The following is a 17,777-nucleotide window of genomic DNA, read 5'->3' on the forward strand; positions in this document are numbered from 1 at the left end:
GCGTTCTGAAGCATGACTTTGCACTTTGAGGGTTCAAGAGACATGCTCAAAGATGGTATGATAGTGATCAGCTTAGTCCACAGGGCATGTGCTTCCTTTGTCTTCAAAGACTAGAACGATGTTGTCTGCGTACTTCGTCAAAGTTCTCACCAGTGACATCTTTAACACCAGGGGAGGAGGACCTTCCATCATTCGTCTCATTATTTCATTGGTTACGAAATTAAACAAGAATGGAGAGAGTGGACATCCTCGAACACCACTTCTTGTAGTGAGGCTGCTAGAGAGATCACCATGCACTCACACGCCCATACGTATGTGATTATAGGGACTGGGTTGTATTGACAAACTTCTGGAGCATACTCGGTATCTAACAGCTCTGACCGGACGCACCCTTGAGTTCAGGGAACATCAAGATTTTGTGTTATCCGTATGTATGGCGTTACTCTAACATCTGACGGAGCGTGAAGATTTGGTCGACGCAGCCTCTACCCGGTCAAAATCCTATTTGATGCTGACGGGTCAGAGGTTCGTGTGCTGTCTAAGGCAGCGAAAAGTTAGAGATGCCAGAAAATTTGCTACAACGGGAGCCGAACCAAAATTTCTGTGATTACCACATTCACTGCGAGTACCCTTTCTGAGAATGGACAGTATTATCGACTCACCCCAGTCGTCTGGAAGGGTCTATTTCTCCCAGATAGACACAAATAGGCCAGGGAAGCACTGATCGAGGAATTCGCCGGCATCCTTGCCTAAAACAGTTGAAAAGTCGTCAGGATCAAGGGTACGACGAGTCTTGAATAACGATATACACTCGGACGCTACTGAGCCTGATGGGAGTTCCATGTTCACAGTCCACTTTTCTGTTGGTGGCTAGGAGCCTGGCTTGGAGGTAGCAGGTGGCAAACTGAACTGCTATTCGAAGTGTTGAGCTCAGCGGTCAAGAATTCTTCTTTGCTGGATATCAGAGGGCCATTCTGATAGTTTAGCTGATAGGAGGCTTCCGAGGACCAGCATTTTCTGCTTCTTCCATTTTTTCGGCCTTTTGGCTTCACCAAGCTTTTCGGCTTACATGGATACTCAGTGTCACCTGTCGTCGGACGATGCGTCGGGTCGAATGGTGGTTTCGGCCAGGAGGAATTTGTTGCTGAGTCACCAGTAAAGCTACGGTTCTATTAGAGATCCAATGTTTCGATGAGGTTGGCTGGGTTCTACCGCAAATGGAGGTTTCGCACTGTGGATAACTGTTTCCAGTGGTTGTTACTATCCGATACCGTACCATCCGGCAGGCGTTTGAGGTACAAATGTCGGGTCGAATGGTGGTTTCGGCCAGGAGGAATTTGTTGCTGAGTCACCAGCAAAGCCACGGTTCTATCAGAGATCCAATGTTTCGATGAGGTTGGCTGGGTTCTACCGCAAACGGAGGTTTCGCACTGTGGATACCTGTTTCCAGTGGTTCTTACTATCCGATATAGGACCATCCGGCAAGCATTTGAGGTACAAATTCTGATAATTTCGTTTGAGCAATGAATTCGCCAGTTCTTCAATGGCTAAGCGATCCATACGTGTTTTCTGTAGACCTAAAAAGCCGCAGCACACAAGTACATGGCCAGAGTCCCCGGTGATATTTCTGAGGGAGCGGCAATCAGTGACTGACCCTCGCCACCGGTTACTGATGGTGGTTTGGTTGATTTGCATCCATGCCTGGTTCGTTGGTGGGCACCTCGTTGACGCGCAATTTCTGCTGTTACGGAAATTGGTTCTGTGAAGGAACAGCCTGTGGTCAGCACATGTCTGTAGCAGACGATCTCCGTTGTCGGTGTGCCTCATATCCAACCCAAGACAATCATCTAACCGGGTCCCAGAAGTTCTTAGTCTGTCTATCTTAGCGTTCATCTCACCAGCGACCACAACGAAGGCTGAGCTTTTAGCCCGCAGAAAAACAACTAGAGCGTCATAGAAACTATCTTTCGTAGGTTCATAGCTACGGTCCATTATGGTATAACTAGCCACAATTAACGATGTGAGACGGACCTCGCTTTCTCCAGATACTCTCACAAATGTTCTGAAACCCACCGCCCAGAGGCGACTTTCAACGCATATCCAGTCAACTAGAAACGTTTCCACCGGGTCGCTTAATGTAATACCCACTCTGGCACATCCGGTTTCAGTGGCTTTTGCATCACCCAAGGTGCACAGCCCGAACTTGGAAGGGAGAGAGTGAGCATTCACCCTTTATCCTTGTTACATTAATACACAGGAAATCCAGTCTACCAGCAAGAGCCACTTATTGTCCTGCTTGCTTCAGTGTGCGAACATTACGGCTTATGAGGTTTGATACAGGGCTCGAAGTGTTTTTGAATTAATACTGAAGTGTGGCTGGTGTGGCATGACGATATTATTTGTTGTAAGCGCCATGGTTGTACGTGAAGTGTGTTACTTCCAGGGCGCCCAGATCTAGAAAAGAGGACGATTGTGGTCCTCGATCAAAGCCTTTGGCTCAAAAGCTTGGACGCAACACTGCAGTGTTTGGCGGAAAATGTCAGCACTACCATTTCCAACGAACGAGTCGCCACACATTCCGATCCGCAATCAGAATGGCTAGAGAATGTGCTAGTCAAACCTCTGAGCAACGACAAACCTGGTATGAAAGACTTTATGGCACACTAACACCCCTCAGTATTTGTGTCACGGAAGCACTAACCGTCACACCACGACAAAACCCAATCTCTTTGTGACAGAACGGAGGGCAAAAGAGGGTTTCAAAGGCCAGTACCCCAGTGGAAAACTAGGAAGGAAATAGCTTCCTTCGGCAATCGTGTTTTGGGTGGCTTGAAAAGCACAGGCGGGTCCAGCTGCTGAACATGTATGGGAGTGAGGCAGAAAACGCGAGTTCACTACAACAGTTTCCATGGTGGTAGCGTAAGAATGGAGAGCGGTAGGTTAGCGAAATACACCCATTTGCAAACAAATTTGGTTTTGCGGTAAACTTATCTGGAACCTAGCTGAATCTCGTTTATGATGTTTCAAGCAACTGAATGTGCTGCACCGGGTCGCCTCATGTTTCCCATGGTACGATGTTGGAGATATCGCGATGCATCTATAGTGTGTATAGTGTATGTAGTGTATTACGTCTATAAAGGTAGGTTATATTCCGACGGTGAGATTACCGTCTCATCAAGGAGTGCAGTAGAGCATAATTTTTCTCTTGAAACTATCTAGANTCGGGCGTAAAGATAAACATATTTGGCTCCTGCTAGCTTCGAATGTGAATGTTTACAGGATCGGCATGCATGTGGCATTCTTGCGATCACGAATAATCGGCGATGAGATAGATTGTCCAGGGGAATAATTTAGAAATGTGAAGATTATACGTGGAAGTCTGAATGCAATCGAAGGCAAGGTGCATTATCAGTTTGACAACTAGGTTGTCATGTTACACTCGGTGGAAGGTTTTTCGGACATCGAGGTATATTCATTTGGTTTCGGCAATCGAATATAGTTCAGATGGTCAAACGTATGATACGCACGTTATGAAGTAGTCTTTGCAGAAGTTACACCGTAACACATTGGTAACCCCTCAGGGGGCTTTTAATTTTCAGATCGCATAGGAGTTGTTCTGCCAAGATTTACTACAGAAATTGTGGCAAAATGAATTTAGTCGTTCGGCCTGAACGAAGGGCTTCGTTTGTTCGAGTACATGGGAATCCTTCCAAACAGGTGAGTTTACAGCGAAAGAGAGAAGGACGGAAGCGACGGGGTATGACTGGAGAGAGTTCTGGCTTGCAATGAAAGAAGTACCACCCAGTCCATGAAGCTTGAAGATATTTGGCTTCAGCAGGCATTGATGCTCAGCCTTGGTTGGAGTTTGGAGTTGCTAGGTGGGCTAAGTCGGAAGCTGGGGGAAGACTAGTAGAATTTTGGGCGAAGAGTAAGAAACGTACATCGGCCTTCTCTCCTTGGAGTTGTTTCAAGGTGCTACTGTAATCAGGAATAAGAGGACGAGATGGAAAACGTTAATTCCGGCTGACGGCGCAAGATAGTACTTCTAGTGGCTGTACTGAACGGCTGATCGGCCTTGTGTCTGAGGAACGTATTCTTGATCTTATCAATGATGGCAGAATAAGGAATGCGACATATGGCAAGGTCCTAGTGGGATGGTGGAGAGGCATGGGGATTCCTTTATTTTTTCCCTATGCTAGCGAACATGATGGAGGCCCAGTGGTGGAGATGAGGTCTGGTGTCTGTATTGGTTCACCGTCACATTTCAGAGTTCAAGTCAAAGGGAAGCAGTTTGGACCAAAGCCTTGGTGGTTGCAAAAAGTTCCACCTTATGACCGACGGCTTCAATATGAGAACCTTATTCAGTCAAAATTAAAGTCCCACAAAATACAAAGTTACAAGCGAGGTCAGAGTTTAAGATGCGCCCGCAATTGACTCTCAACTGGAGGGAAGTATGATCCAGCTGCCCGTAGGTGGCTCATGTACACAACGAAAATATTGGCAACTTTTAGGGCGGACCATTTTGTGCCAGAAATGATGAGAACAAGTTGAGTACCAGTCAGTGAAAAAAGTCGGTGAGGAGCGAATGTGAGCTTGAGCCAGCTTTACCTTAACCACTCACGCAAAACGGGACGAATACTCTGATCCAATGCTGGTATCATGAATGGTCGAAAATTATTTTGGTCTCTGTTCATGACCTTCCGCATCCACTTGCAATCCTGTCCGTGTGCTTACCGTTAAATCTGTATTTTGCCCTATTATTCTGCCAAGAGGAATACATTATTTTCACCACTACCGTATTCAGTCTGAACGAAACCGCCCGTTGACCCACAATCTGTTTTTACGTTGTGTTGTTTCTTTTCTTTTCATACTACCATTTTTCTTATGTCAGGTAAGGCGTTGCGGGCGTGCGCTCTGCCAGCAAGACATAGTTCTGGATGGATTCAGCCCCGGTATTATGCTACCACCACACATCCATCAGTTTGTTCAAGAACGAAGGATCCTCGATGGATGGATGTGGATATGACACGAGAGAGCGATTCAGCTGATGTGGTTATAGTCGGAGGCGGTCCCGCTGGCCTAGCGGCAGCATGCAAACTAAAACAATTGTCCAATCAGCATAAGTCGAACTACCGCGTCGTCGTCCTGGAAAAGGCTCCTTACATAGGTATGACATTGTAAAATCATTATCTTGTGCAAATTCCAGGGGGACACACTTTATCTGGTGCGTGTATTGAACCCACGGCACTGACTGAACTCTTTCCAGATTGGGCAGATCGTGGGGTAGGTTTCTCTTCCGCCAACAATCTGATTTGTCTCCAGGCCCCTTTATTGACCCAGGTGACGAAAGAATCTTTCTTTTACCTCACACGCAAAGGTAAAATCCCGCTACCTATCTTGCCAGGTATGATGAAAATACGATTCGCTCCATTACTGTTTGAGGCCTCCCATTACACAACCGTGGGAATTATATCGTGAGACTGGGGAATGTTGTCAAATGGCTGGGTGAACAGGCTGAGGCGTTGGGCGTGGAGATCTATTCGGGTATTGCAGTCTCTGAAGTATGAGATTTTTTGGTTAGTTCTCACTAATTGACATGTAGCTTTTGTTCGACAGTGATGGCGCTGTAGCCGGGGTGGCAACAAACGACCTAGGTATTCACAAAGACGGCAGCCCAAAAGAATCTTTTCAGCGAGGTATGGAATTCGCTGCACGACAGGTGATATTTGCCGAAGGTTGTCGCGGAAGTCTAACTAAGCAAGTATGTTCTATACACATAAACACTTCACATTGCGTAGGTTCTGAAGAAGTATGGACTTCTTATCCACAGTGAACGTCAAACATATGGAATAGGATTGAAAGAACTCTGGGAAATAAAGGAGTCCAACTGGAAACCCGGCCTCGTCGAGCATGGCATCGGATGGCCTTTGGTGAGCGAACAATCTCTTTGATTGAGTCATTCTTAGTTGACATACTAACGAGTGCTAAGCCTTGTTAGTTTGTTTTCTATATATCTGGAATAATAGAGGACAGATCCTCGTTTAACAGATGATACTACACGCAATATCTTTTGGGTGCTCAGGTCACGTTGTCAGCCTCTATTCGCCCCATCCCCAAAGGGCCCTTTGGGGCGTTGAGTGGGTGTCCTAATTTTATGCCCATGAGTTTCTTGATTAGCCTGTGTTTGTAGCGGTGAATTTTTCGAAAGAAATCGGGTTTGGAGTTCTGGAAATTTCTATTGAAGATGGGCTTCCAAGTTCATGCCCCATGAACACATTCAATAACAATTTTCGCATTGTGGGACTAACGGTGCTCCTGTACACTCTAGTTCTTTTTTACCGGATACCGAGGTAATCTTTACCTGACCGGTTCCTAGATGCTCAGTTTCGCTGGCAAAGAAAATAAAGCACATTCATTAAGACACTGGTCTACCTTCGCGGATATTCCTTGTAGCTGTTCATGTTGCTAGCTATGGTCTCTGTTTGACGAATGTCCAGTGGTGCCTTCTCGAGATACTACCTCCGAAAACAGTCCATTTTTAGTAAATTTGTCAAAGCACACATTATTAGTATACTCTGACTGAGGAGATTAGTGTCGGTACGTCCATAGAGGCATCTGTAGAGAGCGACAGGCATCCTATATTTTTTGTCTAGGACTAGTAATCCGATGCTGTTGTCAACGGTTTGTTGTGCGAGTTAAATGGACTGACTATCTTTTTCATGCCTCGGTGGTTTTCTAGAGGCGTGTCAACAAAATCCTTGACAGGAATCTTTGTCTCTAGAAGAATACAAGGGTTGACCTATGGTTTGAGTGGCCAGGACTTCAGGTTTCATGCCAGTGGTCGAAACCTTGACGTCTTAAGGTTATTGTCTGGTTATATCGAAGTTTTTTGCCGGATTTTTCTTACTAACATACGGAGTATTTTGAAGTGAATAAGTTATAATAGTGTAAGTGAGGAGATCTCAGGGAAATTTGTTTCACTGTTTTCGGCAATAAATTTGAATCAATGTCTTCCGATTTGAAATGCGATTCATTCCGTATCATTTCGGGGGATGTTATTTCCAGCTCCGGATGACTGATCTGATACTCATTATTGCGCTATTCTATTTCTTCTCAAAGCATCGGTTCAGTCTGGCCATTTAGGTTGATCCAATGTTTCGATGACAGTTGACATTAGGCAGGTTTATTTCCACAGAATGAATTTCTGTACGTTTTGGCCTGCGTACTGATTCCACGACGATTGGTCTTTACCGCAAAAGCTCGTCCTATGCTAACGCTTGGTTCTTAAATGTACCCGAATGGCTCGCCCTTCGCACGTTTGTGGTTGATTTTAGAGTAATCCTCGTGCCTTGTTTTGTTCACTTAGGGCAATGGTATTTACGGGGGTTTCTTTGTCTACCACTACAACGAGGGAGCACCATTGGTCGCTGTCGGTATGGTGGTAAGTAATCATGCACGCTGCCTTTGCTTATTTGTTGGCTATTTGAAAACTTTCGTCTCGTGTGGTGGACCATTACTAATTGGTCGACACCTCACCTGAACTTTTATTTTTAGTGGCGCCTTTTTCCCCTGTGATCAGTGTTCATCATTCCTGACACGTGCGTACTGTTACGCATTTAAACCGAAGGAACGTAGTTCCAGCGAACTCGGGACGATGAGCATCTTAACTTTGAAATTTGTTTTCGGGAAACTATGGAAAATGATCGCAACGTTTGGTTTTTGACATAAAAGCTTGGTCGGGCCAAGTGACTAGGTTACGAGGTCGGCCAAGATTTAAATCATAAAGGGGGCCAATCAGCAAGATGAAACGCTGCCCGGCATAAACTCTGCCGATTGTTTTCCAAACTTTTCCGAAGACGATGACTTCTCAGTCAGTTCCAACTGTTTTCCACTGGTGCGAACTTTGGTTATCCCAATTTGTTTATTTGTTCGCTCCCTCTATTTGTGAGTGAGACATCGTAGGTATGTGACGTTCCTTGTGATAAGGCTTTCGGGCGAAGCGGACTTAAAAACATTCGCTGAGTGACTCTCGAGGAAATCCCAAGACTGTGTGTTAACCCAGTCTGATAGGTGCTCACCTGATGTTTTGCCTTTCACCGCTTACCGTTAGACAGCTACCCGACGTTCTCCTAAACTCCTTGAAATAATAAACTGGTCTGGTGAATATGGGGATTCTAAAGTCAAGACACAGCGTAGTGAAACAATCCGATGTTTCTGTTGCATTGGGTAAGCTTTTTCAATGATTTTTACAATCCAGTGTCTGAAATAAGGGTCACTCCCACCTAAGGTGAATGACAGATTTCGGACAGACAGTTCTTCTCGATGCTCCGTCGACTGGTTGTCGTCATCACTCGGTTGTGTCCAACAAATTTGAATTGGACGTCGATACCAGCTTCCATAAGTAGCGAAAATCCAGTGGAATATATCGTTCCTTCAGCATGACAAGGTACTATGCACTTTTCAAAGAAGGTACCAAAGCCTTCGTGGACGGTCCAGCACATCTGAGACGAAAGCAGAATACACGTGGAATGGACGTATCGAATACGGATCCAGTCCTTAAAAATAGCGCGGAGGTATCATGTAAAAGCAGTCTTCGTGTCAGCCTAGTAACCTCAGCGTCCGAGGATACTGTCTGGCATTATCAATTACCGGGAGACACAAATACGTGAGATTCAAGTTGCCTTGAGCTAGATTGCGCTACTCTGACGCACAACGATGATGTTTTTTCACTGGTTTTTGACTCTTTTGGTCGCGGGGAACTATGGTGGTACCGGGCTTTCAAAGATGTCCCATCGAAGTTGTTATTTATGATGGGAGCTCTGTATGACAACGTCCACAAGTCTGTTCACCGACTCTTCTGTGATTGACAGTAGCCGAAAAGTTGGACTTGTACATGATGAGTTATGCTCCGTTGACGTTTATTTTTTAGTTCAGATTCAGAGGTAAACAGATAGATGTGGTTAGTAGCTGCTGTTAGTTTCCATGGTGGTTCAACCACAGGCACGTCGTTCAAATGCAGCTGCTCTAGCTCAGGTGTAGGTGTTGCACGGTCATTTATGAGGTTGGCTTAAACCATGTCTACCAAACTATTTACTCGATCTACGGAGTCGAATGCGGTACGGAGTAGGGTAAAACGGGCGATTATGAGCTGTAAATATTTGTAGCGGTGTTCAAGGATGTAATGTCAGATGAGCATTTGCTCACCACACCCCTTTTCTGAAGGGAATCCGTCTTGATTTAGTTTGGCCCGAACTTGTTGCTCGGATGCACAGCGCTTTGATAAAAAGGCAGTTCCTACTACGCCGTACACCGGAGTTTTTCTAAACACAATGACATTCGTTGCTAGTTCAGTAGCATTACCTGTTTGTTTCAAAAATTCATTGTGGTTGACCCGGATGAACAATGGAGTTTCGCTTCGCGAGATCCGATGTGTTGGTAGATCATGTAATCCAGAATTTCGGGCGATCCAGACTTTCGTGCATCGTGATGTTTTGCCTTAAATGAGATTCTTACAACATAGCTTACTATATTGTAATCTTGTGCTTCATCTGCTGGTCTTCTTCCGTAGGTTTTATAAGCTATGTAGTTATGGAATTCGGTTCCCGATTGTTCAAGAATACTCATGTTGAATCGCCGGTACCTTAGTGATTTGTGACGAGTTGTGTGGCATGGCCTTAGATGAGTACGAACAAAAGTTATCAGACCGTTAGGATTGCTCGTTATCCGCCGTGACCTGGGTAAAATATAGCGAAGTTGATGCGCTATGGATAGCACTTGAATGCCGTGTTATTGGGTCTTTTTATCGGTTAAGAGATATGAATTTTAGTTGTAATGAACTGGTTCAATTCCACAGACTTTCACAGTCACAGCTTTGTGTCATACCGAGATTTCAAGGGGTTAGCGCAAAAACAGGCCAGCAGAACCAACGTGGCGTTCCAGTCTCCGGCACTAATGAGGTTATCTTCGGACGAAATTTCTCGTAGAACGCATCCATGGATCTAGGATCCAGCTTTCGGTCATGCACAGCCGTCACGATCATTTGCAGTGCCTTACCCTTGAAATGCACTACTGCTCTTCTGTGTGGTGTCCATAGGACCAGCAATTGATTTGCTTTTAATAGCAGGAGGCCATTGGTCCTGGTTGTTTGCCGTAACTCGTTCGTCGCCAAAACACTAGAACTCGTGCCTGATCGACTTGTCTTCGAAATGACTCATCAGTTTCCTGGGTGTCCATAGCTTGCACTGTTCTGTGGAATGGAATACCTCCGTTTAACCTCGCTCCTTTTCCACAAAGTTAACTTGGGTCACAACGTATCCTCTAGATAGTTGTCTTTTATGTATCTCCAACTCAACAAAATTTGCTACAGTTACACTAGGGTACTTCGTTTTCCCCTTCCTTGTTTTTTGTAACTGTAAATTATGTCGTTTTTTAAGAACGCGGACCTGGTTGTGCATGCCAACACTTCTCTTCTCACAGATGGGACTGGATTATGAGAATCCTTACACGAGTCCCTTTCGGGAGTTCCAGCGGATGAAACATCATCCACATTTTGCAAAACTCCTGGAAGGAGGAAAACGAATAGGATACGGAGCTCGTGCTGTCACCGAAGGCGGTTTTCAATCTATTCCCAAACTGACTGTTCCAGGAGGCCTACTAGTCGGTTGCGCAGCTGGCTTTCTAAATGTTCCCAAAATCAAAGGGGTTCACAATGCAATGCGCTCAGGTCTAATAGCTGCTGAGGCTACATTTGACGAGCTGCAAAAGAAAACTTCTGGTATGTTCCACTTTTTATTGAGGTATTCATCATTTATTCATCCCCGTGGGTTCGGTTACGGAGAGATCCTACCCGTTCTGAATCGTTCGAACCGCACTCATCTGGCAACATTGGTCTTTATCCTTGGTTTTTTTCTCTTTGTTCTTCCTCTTGTTAAATTTCTTGCAGCTATAATGGCACTGTTGAAAAGAGCCGCTTTGTTCCAACCGGGTTGCTAGTAATTTCCAAGACTGATTATCCAACTGGTGACAGATACTCACGAAAACCTGATTATTGTCAAGTCCCTGGCTTGGAATTCTAACTGAATTTTAATGTGTTCACATCTTGAAAGACCCAGCTAGGCTAGCTATCCATCGTTCTTGGGCAGGTTTTGGTCTGACAATTTTATCTGTCTAGTATGTATTTTTCCTTACCGTGCTGGATTTATGGGGCCTAACTTCAAACTTCTCAAGACAGCCCTCGCCTGATCGTTGTATTGGTTTGGATGAAGTCAGTAGTGGTCACAAAAAACATCCCTGTAATCAGCGAATACACATTCATTTGCAAACTAATTTGGTTTTTCGAGAGACTCACAAACGAGAGATTCAGCTGGGTTCCAGGTCAGTCTCTCGTAAAACCAAATTAGTTTGCAAATGAGTGTATATTCGCGAATTTCGTGCAATTTGGTTTCAAGCAGAACACAAGGTTGACGGAAATCCGGGGACTGCGTCCACCTGATGAGCCCCAAAAAGGGCGAAACCGGTCGTGGGCTGTCGACGGATTTTCAGCAACCTTATGAGTAGTACATTACAAATATATCCCTGTAATCAGGTTACCAGCTACCTTGAATTTTTTGTTGGACACGTGATTCCGTGATCAACAGCTTATAACCACCATTGAGGAGGCCATCTTCACCTACGGATCTCCAGTAATTGTGATGGGATTTGTTTGGCTGCGTTTTCAGGTAAACTTGTTGGAGTTGCGCAACAGTGATCCCAAGCGATAAATTCGTGTGTCGCTGCAACCTAGATTTGGGCAACAGGCATAACGGAACACAGGATTTTGAACTTGGCTCATTTTTGCTCACAACCGACGAAACCGTATCGTTTATGTACCAACCACAACATCATGGTTTTCTTCAATATGAGGACATTGGTTGCGGATGATCACGCTGACCACAAACAACGATTATCCTTTCACAGGGAGTATCGGAACGAGCCCGGAGCACGGTTTCGCAGTACATGAACTGAGACACTTCCAAAGCTTACAAAAGCCGACAGCTCGGTTGGAGATAACAGGTGGATAACTCAACTGTTTATCGAGGTATTCTGCCCAAGAGTCCATTTTGGTCCTTGGTAACTTCACTGGCAGGTGGTGTCCGACAACCTGTTGAGCGACTCAGGTGGGACAGGATGCAGACCTTTTCAGCATTTCTAGATTCTTTGGGCGGAATTTTGGGGTGTCTGTATGTGTCAGGTCTTCGGTGCGGAGATTTAAGTGACAATTTAGATATGCCTTTTAGGTAACCGCTTCACCGAGGGTCGAATTTTCTATTGTCCCAACAGACGGGATTGCGGTCTGTAATAAGGCAGGTTCCAAATGCGGTTACTGTAATAATAAATAAATAATGATTCAGCTGCAGCACCCCTTCGGTGCCTAGCTGTCATGCCCCCCCCCCCGAAGGAAGCACGAGGGCTGGGATACTGCTAGGTTGCCCAAGACTATAGAGGAGCTGTGTAGATGCGATAGTCAGATTAGAACCACGGACTTTTCGGTGAGTAATTTCGCGTCCCAACCATGGAGCCATCTCGAGTCCTGTTGCTGTGCTATCCACAGGGTGAAGCAAAATACAGTCGCTGGCATTTCATGCCATAACAACTATATCCAGCGGTCCACCGGTCACAAGTACAAACGGAGCTCGAATGTTTCACGCTTGTCACTCGAGTATTGCTTTCCTCGATCAGCAGAGTACAGTTAATCTTTCACTACCGCTCGTTCAATGCTAACTTCATGACCATTGTTTCTTTGAACTGTACGTAAATTCCACCCGCGGAATCTATCTGTTCCCATTGCTGACGTATTGTTTTATCGTTACCATTAACGTTCCTGCTACTGTGGTTGCCGACATAGGCTAACCTCTGATCTATCAAACCGAATGGTTCCCCCCGAAGGAAGGAAGCACGAGGGCTGGGATACTGCTAGGTTGCCCAAGACTATAGAGGAGCTGTGTAGATGCGATAGTCAGATTAGAACCACGGACTTTTCGGTGAGTAATTTCGCGTCCCAACCATGGAGCCATCTCGAGTCCTGTTGCTGTGCTATCCACAGGGTGAAGCAAAATACAGTCGCTGGCATTTCATGCCATAACAACTATATCCAGCGGTCCACCGGTCACAAGTACAAACGGAGCTCGAATGTTTCACGCTTGTCACTCGAGTATTGCTTTCCTCGATCAGCAGAGTACAGTTAATCTTTCACTACCGCTCGTTCAATGCTAACTTCATGACCATTGTTTCTTTGAACTGTACGTAAATTCCACCCGCGGAATCTATCTGTTCCCATTGCTGACGTATTGTTTTATCGTTACCATTAACGTTCCTGCTACTGTGGTTGCCGACATAGGCTAACCTCTGATCTATCAAACCGAATGGTTGAACATCATTTGGATGCATCCGACCATATCATACGTTTTAGTTCGTTGAGTATGGTCCAAAGGCTCGGTTCTGCACGATATCCGGCTAGTTTCTTTAGATCAAGACCACTTTGTGTCGTTCAATGCAGGACCAACACCCAAAGGAGTGAATTTTGGACATGTTTGGGTCATTTTTTCAACCGGTTGATCTGTTCCCCTAATAACCCGGGAATTTTGCTTTACGACGCATTGGTTCTCAGTATTGCCTTATACTCTGTAGTCTTGACATCCGGCTGCAAAGTGACCTTAAGTGACAAAACACAGTTGGGCTTCACAGCGAGACAGCATGACAACATAGATTCAAACCACCTGTTGGGACGTGCGGGGGCCTATTTAGAATTGTTTCTTGTCTGGCTTGGAGAGATTGCATAATACCTTCACTGAGACGGTCACGTGAGGAATACAACTAGATAACGGTGCAAAATGTCCACATGAGCGTTCAGCCAACCACAATTTGCTGCCAATGGTTAACAGTCTCTATGAATTTTTTATGTCTAGGTGCATTTTTGTGGTGAATGGTCTGGACCAGTGCCCTCGAATAGGCCGTGAATTATTTATCAAGCAGGTGCTCAGTCTTACTATAGGTGCTTCAGTTAAGGATTGCCTGTAATATCAGAAAATTCGCCGACTTAGTCATATTGCGCGCATACTTCCACAGGAGAGCTTTGCTTTTCATGCCGAATTCAGTGTGGCGTAAACCAAGAGTTGCGCAACATATTACTTGATAGAATGGAACAAAACGGATTACGAAAAGTCTGGTGTTGTGGATGCAACTCGCCTTCCAGAATGAGATTTGCTGTGTTCGGCTACTAACACTGCAACTCATTGCGGCGAATCACGCTCAACGAGGTGTCTGCTACCAGTTTTTGAAACCAGCCTATCCGACTGCGTGCTGGAGGCGCCGCTAGCATTATTGGTAGGTTACCTTCCCTATTGTGGTCTTCCCCACACATCGTGGCCTTCGTCACGAATTGTTTGTACGGCAGTGAATCACTGGTACGATGTCTGTTTACCACTGAACCTACTAACTTCCAAACTGTGGTGCACCGTCACACGCTGATAATTCCCCCTTGAACTTGTTCGCTTATGTCTTTTATCCTCAGACGCCATCTAACTGGTTCTAATCGATGCTACTTTGGCCAAACAGCATTGAGATCGGGATCCTATAAACTAGAGTAAACGTGTATGCAAATTCGGTCTTTTTAGATTATCAGGTCTTCGTTTCTATGCTTTGCTTGCTTGTTCACTGTCTACTGTTATTTATTCACTTTTAGCACAAGCCTTGTCAGTGTTTTCGGCCACCACACACTTCTTAATATGTGCTTTCTTTTACCCCTTTCTAGACAATCAACGGGCGCTGGAAGTTACATCCTACACGGATAGGCTCAAATCCTCTCCCGTGTGGCATGAACTACACAAGGTGCGTAACATACGACCAAGTTTCCATGCCCTCCGATGTGGCATGCTTGGTGTAATGTTCTACACAAGCACCTTATGGTATCTTTTCCGAGGCCGTGAACCGTGGACCTTCAATCATGGACGTAAGTTGCTTTTCACACTTTACCGAAGTCGCCCCATGTTCATCTGAGTCAAAGTGTCCATAAAATCAACTTAGACTTTAAATTACCGAGACTGTGCGGGACAGGAGATGCAACGAAGCAGCACTTGTCTAGTTTGAAAGCTTGGGACTGTGCCAAATCGGTACTGTCATACAGTGTTTTCAATATTTCCAGCTGCCATCAATCCCGTTACGGATAGTACTGGTCTTGTTTTCGTTTTCCATTGGCCACCTCTTTATGGCATCCGGTTGTCCCTCTCAGTTTGGTTTGACCATTCTCATCTCCTCCAATGACGGAGATATCTTCCTCTGATATGTTGGTACCTTAGTTGTTCAGGGACTCAAGGTGGGCTTGATTTGACTCAAATGACGCAGATTATCCAGTCAACACAACGGCATAGGTTGACCACAGGACCAGTGCAGCGACCTACTAGCCTTTCAGCCTTGCGTTAACACCGGTGAATTAAAGCGAAATGGTGAGACCACCACGATTCGTCCATTTCATATTAACAAGCACGCAAGAATCGGCTTAACTTTTTGTGACGTACTGAATGTTATCACATCAGCCCTTTAATCTACCAAGAGACCTTGTGTGCCAGCGTACGTTGGTCAGGTCCCGATCAGCGGCCGACACGTCGTCTTGATCGATTGTTGCTGCGGCAACCATGCCACTATGTATCAGTGAAAACTAGGAACCACACCATACGCACTGAATGCGTTCTCAGCATCTTGACGAACGGCACGACATGACGCCAGAATCTATTGTGTCGGCAACTGCACAGACAATTAATTCTGCCTCTCCAGGCCTACCGACTTGATTCACCACCCAGAGTATTATTCTCTTTTGGTAACAATATCAACTTCAAATGACGAATAGTGAACAGTGCCTGGACGAACAGCTAGCGATCCATGTTGCATGTTTTAAGATTCACAATTGCTCCGTTGGAAATGAGTTGTCGGTGAGTGAGTTCTGAGTCATCCTTTTCGAAAAAGTGTATTCTCTACTGTAGTTAGCAGTTTGGGTTTGTCAAGCCTGTTTGCTGTGAAGGGTGATCCGTCCCTGAACTGGTCGCCCCGCACTACTGTAGCACATTAACTCCCGGGTTTCATCTTGGAGGTTTCCTACTTGTGTTCTGTTCAGTACCGGACAATGCAATGTTGAAGCCTGCTTCCGCCTGTAAACCCATCGAATATCCTAATCCGGACGGAGTCCTCAGCTTCGATTTGCCCAGCTCCGTATATCTTACAGGAACCTATCACGACGACGATGAGCCAGCCCACTTGACCCTGCTAAATGATACGGTACCGGAGACAATTAATTTGCCGGAATACGATGGTCCTGAACAACGGTATTGTCCAGCTGGTAAGTCTCATTTTGATAGTTGCCAATCGGTTCTTCCAATTCCCAGTCTACTGACAGGTTTCGCTGGTATCCTCGACGTTGTAAGAGAGGTTTGTTTCATTCTGCTAAACTGCTCGCGTACTTTTCGTTATCCAAATCATATTCTTATTTTTTTATAGGAGTGTATGAGTTTGTAGAAACTGAAAAGGGCACACATTTGCAAATCAACGCTCAAAATTGCATCCATTGCAAGACCTGCGATATCAAAGATCCTACGCAGAACATCAACTGGGTTGTTCCACAAGGAGGTGAAGGACCTTCCTACAACGGAATGTAATCCCCATGTTACATCTTTTCGTATGCGCTGCTTTCATTGATCCCCCTTGCTTGACGACTTTCATGGTCCAGAGCACCTCAGTGACCATGTCGATCTGCCGTGAGCCTTTCCCGTTTGTAGTTAATCTGTAATTTATGTCTTCAATTTTTAAAGTAATGATTTGTGTATGAGTTTTGCAGATAATATGAATTCTGGTGATCCAATTTCTCCATTTTTCAACTCTGAAAGTTTCCAAAGTTTGTGTGTGCTCCTCGCTGCATGCTTGTCGTTGAGTTCTCATCAAGTCTGTTCATAAACGTCGTTAAGTCCGATGTTCGCGGATCCCTACTGAATTACGAATTAATTGCCATTTGATAGCAAACTGATAACATTTTCCCCACAATTATAGTGTGGTAAATACTAAAGCAACTCGTACTATTTTCTGAACCAGCTGGCTTCAGTCCGCTCCACGATATGAAGCAATATTCCGGAAAAGAGTCTATCTATAGAGCCCAGGCTTCTACTGGGCTGGGGTGGGGCTCTCGTCTAGGATTAATTAATGGGATCGAATGTCGGTCTGCTAGAGGGAATCCCGTTAGTGGCTCGACTAATGAATGGTCTCTGATCTTCCTGAATAGGACTACGAGTGAACCGAGCGTCACCGCAGCAGCGGTAAGGCAGCGTTGTACCGTGGGGCTGCCTATTTGTTTTACCTGAATCGGGCTTGCCAAACTACCACGGGCACCGCCAAGTTAAACATACAGAGCTGGTGCGTAAATACATTGGATGGTTGAATGACCCAATGTGGTCACTCGCATTATTCGTTCACGTCCAGCCAATGATGACGTGAACATTTGCACATCCGCTCCACTGGGTGTGTGCCGCTAAGCCGTATTCTTGTAAACTCTGCGCATGCACCCGCTCTGCGGAGCATGCGCCGTTCTCGGCTCTTGCTTCTGGACAAAACAAAGTGGTTCCTTGGGCCCGCATCCCATTGAGTTTCTCGAGTATGGACTAGATCATCATCATCAAAGACAGCAACATCAGTGTTGGCACTGATGCTTCACTGCCGTACAACCATAAGGTTCGTCTAGTTTATATATATATATATATATA

The 17,777-nt window shown here is 45.3% G+C and overlaps 1 protein-coding gene across 1 annotated transcript; it reads left to right on the plus strand.

The window, feature by feature from the left end:
• Nucleotides 1-3,808: 3,808 nt before the first annotated feature.
• Nucleotides 3,809-16,879, plus strand: T265_05900 (hypothetical protein; the record flags this gene model as incomplete). The annotated part of the gene is made up of 9 exons (XM_009171035.1): nucleotides 3,809-3,878; nucleotides 4,892-5,167; nucleotides 5,207-5,283; nucleotides 5,603-5,761; nucleotides 5,799-5,930; nucleotides 10,477-10,774; nucleotides 14,789-14,986; nucleotides 16,145-16,366; nucleotides 16,525-16,879. 9 exons carry the CDS (start codon nucleotides 3,809-3,811, stop codon nucleotides 16,680-16,682), a joined length of 1,590 nt encoding a protein of 529 aa, XP_009169299.1.
• Nucleotides 16,880-17,777: the final 898 nt, after the last annotated feature.

The sequence above is a fragment of the Opisthorchis viverrini genome, assembly GCF_000715545.1.
Source record: "Opisthorchis viverrini unplaced genomic scaffold opera_v5_115, whole genome shotgun sequence".
Lineage (NCBI taxonomy): Eukaryota > Metazoa > Platyhelminthes > Trematoda > Opisthorchiida > Opisthorchiidae > Opisthorchis > Opisthorchis viverrini.